The sequence below is a fragment of the Heterodontus francisci genome, chromosome 14 (assembly GCF_036365525.1).
Source record: "Heterodontus francisci isolate sHetFra1 chromosome 14, sHetFra1.hap1, whole genome shotgun sequence".
NCBI lineage: Eukaryota > Metazoa > Chordata > Chondrichthyes > Heterodontiformes > Heterodontidae > Heterodontus > Heterodontus francisci.
This window is the reverse complement of record NC_090384.1, coordinates 70,062,677-70,074,705: the sequence shown is the minus strand read 5'-3', so window position 1 is coordinate 70,074,705 and position 12,029 is coordinate 70,062,677. Positions and strand designations below refer to the sequence as shown.

Genomic DNA, 12,029 nt, shown 5'->3' with positions numbered 1-12,029 from the left:
CAGCTTCACGATTTTTATCCTTCTAAATACGTATCAGTTTGAAAGCTTTGTACTTTAGAAAGGACTCTACTTTACAATTGGTGTGATGAGAAAGCATTTATTTGTTGCTCTCATGAGCATGTCCCTCCTTCTCTCTAAAAATACACAAAAATATCCACTAAGTGACAATTCAGTTAGTACCTCCTTAGTTGTCATGTGAAGCATTGAATAGAAAGCAATGTGCCCTATCTTAAACAACTCTTTAAAAACCTGAAATGTGGCCTATCAAAATCATATCATTCACAACCATGGTTGAAAAATAAAAATATTATATATATTTGTATGGAATTTAATTTATTTGCAACCTGTGCAAAATGACCAAAATGGAATTCACACTATTACAGCCCGCAGAATAGTACTGCAGGGATTCTACAGAACTGACACCTGTAGGGGTGGCAGATGCCAATTAAAAATATAAAATTAAAATTTTATCACCAATTTGTATCGTCAAGGTGAGGGAAGTCAGAGCTGGGGAAAGGGACATATTTGCACATTAAACACCAATATCAGCTTCGAGCATTGCCAGGTTAGGGAACAGCACAGATCAGATCCAGAGTCAAGTTTCCTCCCCTATGCTTCAACAGCTCAGCTTGAAATTGCACGAACTATACTTTAGCACATTTCCTTTTTCTAATTTCAATCATTTTATGGCTCTCTGAACGAGATTGCTAAATACTGTAGAGGCAAATCAGTGGCAGTTTAGTACTTCAGTCTCATCCCCACCAGGAACTGGATTGAGAGTTTCCATTTCATTTAGAATTCCTACAGTCAACAAAGAAACGGGAACTACACATAGTGAGCTTGGTTCCAACCCAGCCCAATTAACAGAATGAAGCAGCAGTTGGAAGATTTCCTCTGATTGCTGTATGTTAGCTATGCAAGATTTCCTATGCTTGCTTTAGTTAGTAAAATTGTAAATGCATTATAAATAGAATGTTTACAATACGATTAGCATAGCAGATCTTGAGTGACAATTGGAGGAAACCTTCACATTCTGCTCCCAATGGCATTAATATTAACAACTACAAACATAGCGCCTTTAACATAGCAAAACGTCCCAAGGCGCTTTACAGGAGCATGATCAAACAAAAGTTTGCATCGAGCCAAATGAAGAGATAAGAGGACGGGTGACTAAAAGCTTTAGAGGTAGACATGTTTAAAGGAACATCTTTAAAGGAGGAGAGAGATGATGTGGCAGAGAGCTGTAGAGATAGAATTTGAGATTAGGGTCTTGATGGTAGAAGGCACGGCCACCAACAGTGGGGCAAAGCAAGAAAGGAATCAACAAGAGACAGTGCTCACAGCACACAATGACCTCAATCACTGTGACACCCAGATTCTACCCTCTCATCTCTGACTCTTGGCAGATATAATTTTTTGACCACCTCTAAATCTAGATGATATTTGTTCACACTCAGGATTATCTGTTTTCCTGAAAATAATGAATCTGGAGGTTTACAGATAAGCTGCTCCATAAATTAGGTCAAGTTTAGATTAAAAAATTAAAAACTGAACCTTTGGCTTTAGTCTATGAGAAAATACTTAGCTTGTCCTTTTAATTGGTGCAGATAGAATCCATGGTCTTTGTGCATCTTGGTACCTAGAAGGCTGGTTTGTAATATTTCATTAGCTTCACTGCAGGTGGAGGGGAACATTCACTCCCCTTTTCTGTGATGCTTTGGGACCCATACATTAGAATGGTCAGATTGCTCTGTACTAGTGCCCACAATAGTTTGAATCTTACACAAAGGCATTTTTAAAAAAACGGAAATTCTTTTACATGCTTTACAGCTTAGGTGCAGAGATAATCAATGATAACATCCTACCCAAAACACGACAGGACAGAGAATCTTCCTTCTTTTTGGCCCGTTGGTGAATAAAAATCAACTTTATAAACTACAGTTCTGAATGATTTAGCAATATGTGATTAGAAGATCTGGTTGGGGACTTTCTTTGTGAATGGATGACAGTACTAAGGGGGGAATTTTAAGATCATTTTCAACATGAAGAAATAAAAAAAGCCATTTTTTCAGTCATTAAGTCGACATCAGAAGAAGCCAGGGCAGGGCAACCGCAGAACATGCTGGATTTTTTTTCTACAGAAAACTCTATAATCCTACTACCCTGCATCCTAATTACTCAAAGCATTGCAAACACTCAAGATATTATTTTATGCATTTCCCACTATTGCTTTCATGTACGTGATTCAGAGGGATGGAAGGGTAGAGATATATAGCTTCTTTTCCTCTGTCTCTCCTGACTCTTTTATCCCAATTCAGAATTAATTAATGAAATTGTGAGTATTGGCAATGCTACAATCTTGTGAAGGTGAAACTTTTGAATGCATCACATGGTAAGATGAGAGGACTTGGTTACAGTCTGAAATTTACTTTCTTGGACTGTGGATGGTGAACAAGTGCACAGGAAACACTAGAGAGAGATGAAAAAATAAAAATTTAAAAGACCGGCAGTGGTATACAGCACCACTTCAGTGTTGAGACGTGTTACCAATCCATCAGTAAATGTGGGAGAGTTGTGTGAAATAGCCTACAAGCATTTTGCAAATTTGAGAGTAATCACTAACGCAGTCCACCTAATGCATTTTCTGAAATTACAGGTGAAGATTATTTCTCTGCAAGTTTGCAGAATACGTCATAGACTTCTGGATTCTCTTGAGCAAACTGTTCAGCTGTGTTTCTCTGTAGCCAGTCGGTGGTTCGGATCTGTTGACGTAGAAGTCCAATTAGACCATCAAGAGCAGGATCTGGTGGAGAAGGCTGAACGCCAATTTCTATGACATCCTCAGCAGTTTTGGTTCTCTTCTCGGAATCAGAATTAGGCCCCTTTTCAACAGACTGGATTTCTGAATCCTGCTCTTCTAGAACCTTCCTAAGCCTGTGCATTCCTAAACAAAACATGATTGAAATCGCAAGTTATTTATGGAAGCAACAATTAATGAAGTTCAGCAAAACCAATATATAAAAATTATTTTCAAACACAATCCACTGAGCTACTTATTAAATTAAAATGCAGTTTGTAAAATTATTTTGAATCTCCTTGTAGCTCCCTTCGTAGTCTTGGGTTGACTTAGAACACCAACTCAGCCATAGTGAACTTTGACAGCAATCATGGGGGCTAAATTGGATAGCTCCGAAATGCAAAATTGTCCCGCGCCCATTCATTGCAATGCAGGCAGCACGCCAATGTCGTGGTGCCTGCTGAATGATTTCCACACAGTAAATGGAAGAAAAATTCATTCTTTATGCTTAATAAAGGAATTTTTGTTTTGTTAGTAGTTGGATATATAATACTCGTCATTTTAGACATCATGGGGGGATTTTTAATTCCCAATCACCAATTCTTTGCCTTAAGAATAGGCAACTAGCAGAGAAAGAAACTCCTGGGTCCTTTTAGTCACCTGATTTTCAGACAGGCCCTTAAATGGGCACCCATCACTTCTGCCCAATACAGGGAATTTGTTTAAATATTCAAATTGGTAGCCTAAGAGGATTACAGAAACCCGATTACAATTTTTCTCATTTCTGTGCAATGTGCGTGCTAGTCCCAATGTTTCCAAGCACTGGGAGAAGAATATATGATATGGTGTAATAAGTGTGGCCTGGACATGCGGTATGGTGGCGTGTGGGGGTGGGGGAGGGCCTTATTGCCCAAACCCAGCATTACTATTAAAATTACAACACAGTATTTGCACACAATCATCTTTGGTTTGTATTAAGAGACATCAATCCAATAACCTCAGTAATTATTTTTTAAAATTTCAGAACACTAAAATATACATAATTTTGAAACTGTACCATCTTGCACTTGTTGGTTAATCAGTGTAAAATATAAATACTAGAATTTCTATCAAAGTCGCTGCTCAAATAAGACACTCTTCACCTAAAGGAATGGCACCTGTGGCAAACACGCATTTAGAAGAGATGGAAAGGCTAAAGAAAGAGTAAAAGATAGAGATACTAAACTGGAACCAACAGGGCAAAGTTATAGTTTTTACTCTACTCACCTAACTGTAGCCGTTTGGTTTTGTCAGCAAATATAATGCGGAACCACCCAGGCTCACAGCATCCAAATGTCTTCCCACTAATGAGAAGAATTTTATTATTGAGAAACCGCTTCCATAACTTTTCCTCTTCTTCAAATGTTGGGTTCTTTAAATACTAAATCAGAAGAAATGGGAACATTATATTTCTGTGATTTTCACTGCTGCAGTACACCTGCTGAATCACTCAACACAAGTTACATTTAAATCCCTTCCTGGAATATGAAAAGTTTCAAAGCAGCTTGATGAACAGACAGAAGGGTATGCAAGAACACAAACGTTACTTAAGTGAGAGACTCAATTAAATATAAACAATCAGGGTTGGTCAAGGTGATGCATAACTTCTTCACAACCCAGTGGATCAGAAAACAAGAGGAGGCTGTACTCAACAGTCATCATCAAGTGAGGTCTTCCTTAAAAAATCCACCCTAGACCCCTCTACCCTTGCAAACCACCAACCCATATCCATAGTCTTTAAAACATGTTGTTACCTCTCAAGTTCGATCCCACCTTTTCCACAATTCCCCATTTGAATCGCTCCAATCAGGTTTCCTCCCTGCTGTGCAATGAGATGGACCTAATCAAAAGTACAGACATCCTCTGTTACTGTGACTATGCGCACTATTTCCCCTCATACTCCTTGACCTCTCTGCAGCATCTGCCCCTACCTCTGTTCACATGCAGCTCAAACCATCATCTGTGACGTTTTCATCTCCAGACTCAACTATTAGGCTGAAAGACCGAACTCATATATAATTATTTTTAATGAGAGCTTGAATGGTGCTCATCCTTTGCATTTTTCCATACAAAATAGCTCACGGAATAATCTAACAGGCCAAATTTGTCTCACATATTGTTGAACCTTTGAAGTGGTGACCATAAAAAGGCACAGAGATGTAGAAAGCATTACTTTCACCAAACACACTGTGGTGTACAGCACAGACCAGATGCATGGTAGAGAAAATACCCTCCACTGTGCACAAATAATTTTTCCTTCACTCCCACTTCAATGCACTAGTATGATTATTTTCCATTATCACACTAGCATGCCTCCATTGTTTCCTCAGTAAACCTGTCAATTTGGGTCAAATTATGGACACCCATCTACTAGAAAGAGATTGAGACTCTGCCAAACTAATTTCTCCTAAGACAGTCTACAGCTGTAGAGAAGGGGGAAACTTTATTCCTGGTCTGGAATCGAATCCAAGATCCAAAAGCTGAAAACATGAATCCTCAGAACAACTCAGTTCCTTGACATTTTGCAGAAAATATATGCATGGAACTATGAAAATTTGTCATGACTGAATAAATTGAAATAAATCCCAAATTCATTCCTTTATTTACTCTGGTATTAAAAAAGACAAAAGCAATGTTAAAAAAGATTGCACAGGATACCTTTCTAAAATCAGCCCAAATATACAGGCCTGCATGCCGGTTCAGGAAAGGAATTCCCATTGCTGTTAGTTCATTTGTCATACACTTGTGGGCAGTTTTCAATCTGGCTCGATTTGTCGGCAAAAACACCTGGTTGATCCAATCTACAGAAATTAGGAAAAAAAAAATCAGTGGGTGCCTGTGGATTTTACTAAGGCTACAAGAACATTTCAGACTCTCAGAAAAATAACATACATTTATATTGTACCTTTCACAACCTCAGAACATTCTTTCCGCCCAATTAAGTTCTTTTGAAGTTTAGTCACTGTTGTAATGCAGGAAATGTGGTAGCCGATTTGCACACGGCATGCTCCCATAAAACAGCAAGGTGATAATGAACAGATAATTTGTTTTTTGAGGGATGTTGATTGTGGGATAAATATTGGCGAGGACACCGGGGATAACTTCACTGGTCTTCCAAATAACGCCATGGAATCTTTTACGTCCACCTGAGAGGACAGACGGGGTCTTGCTTTAACATCTCACCTGAAAGGTTTCACTTCCAACAGTGCAGTGCATTCCCTCAGTACTGCACTGGAATGTCAGGCTAGGCTTTTGTGCTCAAGTCTCTGGCGTGGGACTTGAACTCAACCTTCTGACATCAGAGGCAAGAGTGCTACCAACTGAGAAGGAAAATCTGATCTTTCAAGATGCCATAATCTGTAGGTTTTCACTGCAATTGTAATTTCACTGCAAAACTGCAAATTGAAGAGTGCTACTTCATCCCATTATTTTAAAAGCTGAACTTAAAATAAATTAGAACAGTTTTAGGAGCCCTTTTCTACATAAATTTTAACATTAACCTCAGTAATCACACTGATAAAATGCTACTGTTAATGCTTCACATCTGTGACCTTCCATTAGGACAGTTCTGATGAAAGGTCACAGACCTGAAACGTTAACTCTGTTTCTCCACAGATGCTGCCAGACCTGCTGAGTATTTCCAGCACTTTGTGTTTTCAATTTCAGATTTGCAGCATTCGCAACATTTTGTTTCTGTAGAACAGGAAGATGCCAGTTTTGACTCCAGCTATGTGCTAAATTAGCTGATCTCAGCAGTGTGATAATTGACTGGAGTTGCTGCAATCGGCTTATGCAAACCTTCTAGGAAAGAAAAATCAGCCAAGATTCCCACTCCTAAGACTATCCAGTCACTGCTTGCAGAAAGTGCGTGTACATTGGACATGTTTGGGTGAGAACAGGGGGATTCAGCTTGACTGTAACACCTTTCATATTTAACAACTTGCTGATGTTCACTGTATAAGCTCAAACATGAGGAATGGTAAATCTGGTGAGGTCCCAGAATCCACTGCTGCATGTCGAACTACTCCCCAGTAGGGGCAGCACCTTCGGGAAAGGAGTAAGGAAAATGTTTGGGAAAATGAAACACAAAAGACATACTGCTAATGGTGGTCGGCGATCTTTGATGTCTGCTTGTCAACATTCCAGTCATAACAGCTTTGCAAGAGGTCTCAAATCCATGCAGGACATTAACCTGCATGTGGAACACTGAGCTCACTGCTTATTTGACACATATTTCCCATACAAACATGGAATAAGGCAACTCTCCAGCGCAGCTGACTTACCTCGGTCTCTTAGTAACTGTGCTACCATATGTTGTGTGGGACCTGGAATACCGTGGAAGTATGACAACTGGCCAAGGGCACTGATAACATCTGTATTCTCAGTGTACAGTGTTCCTACTCGAATTCCACTGGCTGCAAAATCCTAAGCAACAATAAACAGATTTAATTTATACAGTTCCTGATGCTGTTCTATTCTCCCTCACCCTGCTTTGCCATGCATTTTTACACAACCTCCTTCAGCAAATAGGCCAAGCATCAGGTTCTGTGCAATTCAAAAGGAATTGCCACCAAGTACTCAGTCAACAGGATGTGCACGTCATGAGGTTCAGTGTTAGTTTCCTTTATGTCAATGTTGCTCCTATTAGACTATCACCATTGAAGAGATCCTCATAAAGCGTTGTTGATGGATTGAAATATAAGCTAACCCACGGCTTAAACCTGCACATATGGGTTACTAGGCCAACAGTCACACAAAAGTAAAACTCAAGCATGATTCCCTCACCAACATTCTGTACTTGTGCTCTTGGGCACTTGGCATTTTCACAATAATTAAGCACCAACATCGAGACATGTATGACCTAATAAATCTCCAGCTGCCCAAATTAGAGGCCACAAATCAAGTAATTTACACCAACTGCTGTCTGTGGTTACATACTGCCAAACCTGGGGATTTATACATGTTTTTTTTTTACCAACACACATCTGAGGAGCATTGTTTTCATTTGTGCAATGCAAGTGCTCAGACTTGAAGATTTTACATTGAAAATTTACAGCTCAGAAGGAGGCCAGTCAGCCCATTGTCTGTGCTCGCCACAGAAGAGCTATCCAGCCTAATCCCACTTCCCAGCTCTTGGTCCATAGCCTTGCAGGTTATGACACTTCAGGTGCATATCCATGATTTTTTAAAAATCCAATTAGAGTTTCTGCCTCAACTCCTCCTCCTTGCTGCTTTAACACATTAAGTATATCTCATGCATTCATAAAGAATTAACCATTAGTTCCAATGGATGCTTTACCTTGCTAATTCCCCACATCACATGAGTTCTCTGTGGATCAGGAAGCCTGAAAAATAGTGCCATACAGCCATAACTTCTGAATACTTAAATGTACACAAACAATACAGCAATGCAAATATACTAAATCGCACAAAATAAAATTTAGGAATTGTACAGCTTAAATTTGTTGAACTTTCAAGCAGCGAAGAGAAAAAAACAATTTGTGGTTGTGTTGGCATCCTTCCATCAACGAAAGATTGGCATCCTTCCATCAAGCAGCAAATAATCCATTTAGGTTGGGTGTCTTCTCTTGGTGCACCTTTGGGATGGCTGTGGAGGCCAATCCTTGACAGGCAGGTTCTGCAACAAGTGCTGCACATGAAGCTGCCAAGTGACACTGTGAGTTGTCGTTTATGGCTTTGGCGCCTGTTGCCAAGCTGCTGTAGCCACTGGTCATGGTGGTATTGCACGCCAGTCCACAAAATGTGTCGCCAGCTTCCTTTTTCACCAGCTAGTAACTCCCAGGTGCGATAGTTGACATTTAGGGCCTTCATATCACACTTGCAAGCATCCTCGAAGCGGAGGTTTGGGCGTCTGGCCCCGGCTACCTCACCATACAGAAGGTTCTTGGGTATGCAACTGTCTTTCATCCTGCAGACGTATCCGATCCACCGAAGTCACCTCTGTTTGATTAGTGCCAACACACTTGGGAGCTCTGCCTTTGAGCGGACTTCCACATTTGTGATTTTGTCCTGCCAGGATACACCCATAATGCGACATAGACAGAGAAGATGGAAATTATTGAGCTTCTTTCCCTGAGCTGTAGGTCACCCATGTTCACAGTCATACAGCAAGATGCTGAGGTCATTGGCCTTAAAAACCATCAGCTTGGTCCTAAGGGTCAGTTTTGTGTTATCCCATTCATGTTTTGCAAGTCGGCCAAAGGTGGTAGCCCTTTCCCTATGTGTGTATCGAGCTCTGCAACAAGGGACAGATTTTCTGTCACTGTGGAGACAGGTAGCAGAATCTGCTAACCACTTCCAGTGGGTGCTATTTCATGCGATCAGGGGCAGAGATGCAACACCTTGTCCCAGGACCATGGTCTTCTTGATGCTTATAGTCAAAAGTGATCAATCTAAGATTAATATTAATGCAATTGTTTCCACTCCCATATAAACAGTAGGCAAAGTACCACAGTTAAAACAGAATGACTGTTCAGGCAGCACACTATGCTACAAAGTGCTCTACCTGCAAGTGCACCAATGTAATGGCATAGTCTCAGTTTACATAAAAGAACAGTTGACATAGGCCTAGATTCAGCAAAATATAATCAGATATAATTGTAATTAAGAATGAGTGACTTAATTACTTTTAGGTGGTTTTGTTACATCTGCTAGTTTTGCTCCACCCAAGAGGGATTTTCAAAAGGTATTGACAAGAAGAAAAACAAACTTGGCAAATTAGGTACTTGAAACAGACAAGTCAGCAAAGGTGCTGTTGATGAAGGGGCAGTCTAGTTACTTTGGGCGAGGGTTCTTTTACGTGGCTTTACAAGCTAATGCTCCATTGAATAGAACGGTCCTATTTGAAAAGGCAGCAGAGAGCTTTGTGCTTTTGCCTCTATAAACTCCAGCAGTCTACCTGCACACACTTATGGCCTTGAGCCTGGGCTTTAGTAACCTGCACCTAAACTCTTTAATTGTGGATAAGGGGGAGTGTGACTCTGCTGAGGCAGAATGTGCACTCTACATCAGAAAAATGGAAATTCTACATGTAGATTGCTCAGTAGCTTAGTCTCGAGTCTCCAAAATGATAATGATGGGTTTCTGTACATATCAAATTCGACATCAACTACAATACTTAGTTTGAAGTAGCAAAGTAATTGTCACATTTGCAATATTTAATGTAAAACATAAGACTCACTTGTCAAAGCTGAGAACACTTTGGAATGAGTTCACGTCACCAAATACCGATAGCATGTACACTTCATCCACAATTACATGCAATTTGTATCTACAGCACCAGGAGAAAAAAACTGTATTTAACTGGGTTACATGAAAAACTCAATCAGTTCAAAAGAGGGTTTCAATTTTTATATCCAAGAGAGTTAGACATTTTGCTTATAAATGATGCAGGGACTCCATTGAACAACTTGATAGGTTAATTGGCCATTATAAATTGCCCCTAGTATAGGTAGGTGGTAGGGAAATATAGGGACAGGTGGGGATGTGGTAGGAATATGGGATTAGTGTAGGATTAGTATAAATGGGTGGTTGATGTTCTGCACAGACTCGGTGGGCCGAAGGGCCTGTTTCAGTGCTGTATCTCTAAACTAAACTTCAGTTTTGGGCAGGAACCAGCACAGCACCAACCAGAAATCAGCATCACTTAAAGGGCAGACCTTCCAAGATTTCCTGCTCTGCTCTGAAGTGCAAGAACATCCTAAATGCTACATGTACCTTGGCTAAGTATTCACAAGTATTTACTTCAATACTACAATTATAAAGCATATAGAGGTAGATCTTGACTTGATGAGTTAGAGTAAAACGGCAAGCAAGTTGGCAGCCTGTTTTATTTATTTCTATTGAAATCTACATCTTGGGAGATCAACAGAAAATATACTGGAGAGGTAACTTGCTTGGAGGCCTCTATCAATGCCAATCTGAGTAACTAGCAACAGTGTCTGGTGGAACCAGGGAAGGCAGAATGGGCCTGACATCTGATTTCCCCATCTCCTTATGGGCAATTATCTGTCCTCTGCTTGGTGTCTTCTGACAGCACTTCGGAAAATCAGGTGGGGAAATTACAAGCACAAAGCAACATCCTACTATTCCTCAAGGTAGCATGAATTAGCTTGAATAATGCTTTGCATTACTGAGGTGTACTTGAAACTAAGCAAATCCTTTTATTAACTTAAGGACTCCAGAATACAGTAGTCAGAAATATTTGAGTGAAAGAACCCAAATCAGACTCTGGGCTCAAAATTATAATTTTTCTGGGCTCAAAATGATCATTTTCTTTAACTCAAACATGCAAGAAAATAATCTCAAACTCATAAGCACAAGATACAGAGCAAGAGCTGAGAGCAGTCGTCGGGCAGAGAATAGAAAATTATTAAATCCACTTTGAGGTAAAATAAGGCACAATAGCGGTAATTTGTTGCAGATTTCCTTTGGCAGAGGTGAAACTACTAGATACCAAAAAGGCATTTTTAGTTCTGATAAAGATTCAGGCTAACAGCCACCACTGGGGATGAATGGAATTACAAATAATGAAAGAAGTGCAAAGTAAAAAAGCTCAAATATTAAAAATATGCAAGTCCAGATTTATTTTGTGAAATAGTTATTTGAAATCAAAGCTCAAGAGCGAGCAGAAGCATTGAACAGACAATTTTAACATTTTCTGGAACAGTATACATGAAAATAAAAGCACATCATTTTATATCCTAGTACTGTCAGAAACTAATCGTCTGCAGCAGATTCACATATCTAATTTCTAACCAATTTAGCAATTTAAAGAAAAACATACATCTCCGTAGAGACCTTCATTGCTGGTCTGGCCAGAGATTATTTAAGACTCTCTCATAGCCTCAGTGGAACTCTCACCTTTTAGCAAATTCAAGAAACTCTTTCATTTCTGCTGCTGAATAAATATCACCCAAGGGATTGTGGGGATTTGTCAGAATCATGGCCGTGACCCTGGTACCCTGTGATTACACAAAAAAGAAAATCAGAGTCAACACAAAACAACCTCCCAAAAAATTCTGGTCCAATCCGAATGGAAGTATTTTAGGATTTCACTGAATTAAAAACATTGCCAACAAAATAATCCTTTTTCTTTGTGAGAGTTGAGTCATGCTAATGAAAATAACTAAAATATAAAGTGTAAAGAAGCAGAGATAAGTTAACATATCAG

At 39.7% G+C, this 12,029-nt stretch overlaps 1 protein-coding gene across 1 annotated transcript in view; it reads right to left on the bottom strand.

The window, feature by feature from the left end:
- LOC137376913 (uncharacterized) overlaps positions 1-12,029 on the bottom strand; it is a 158,162-nt gene that overhangs the window by 106,243 nt on the left and 39,890 nt on the right. Inside the window, exons 10-16 of the mRNA XM_068045868.1 lie at positions 11,720-11,820; positions 10,038-10,127; positions 8,136-8,181; positions 7,120-7,261; positions 5,495-5,637; positions 4,064-4,217; positions 2,684-2,944 (exon numbers count right to left, since the gene is read on the bottom strand). Coding sequence (XP_067901969.1) covers positions 2,684-2,944; positions 4,064-4,217; positions 5,495-5,637; positions 7,120-7,261; positions 8,136-8,181; positions 10,038-10,127; positions 11,720-11,820 — 937 coding nt within the window. The remainder of the gene's footprint in view (positions 1-2,683; positions 2,945-4,063; positions 4,218-5,494; positions 5,638-7,119; positions 7,262-8,135; positions 8,182-10,037; positions 10,128-11,719; positions 11,821-12,029) is intronic.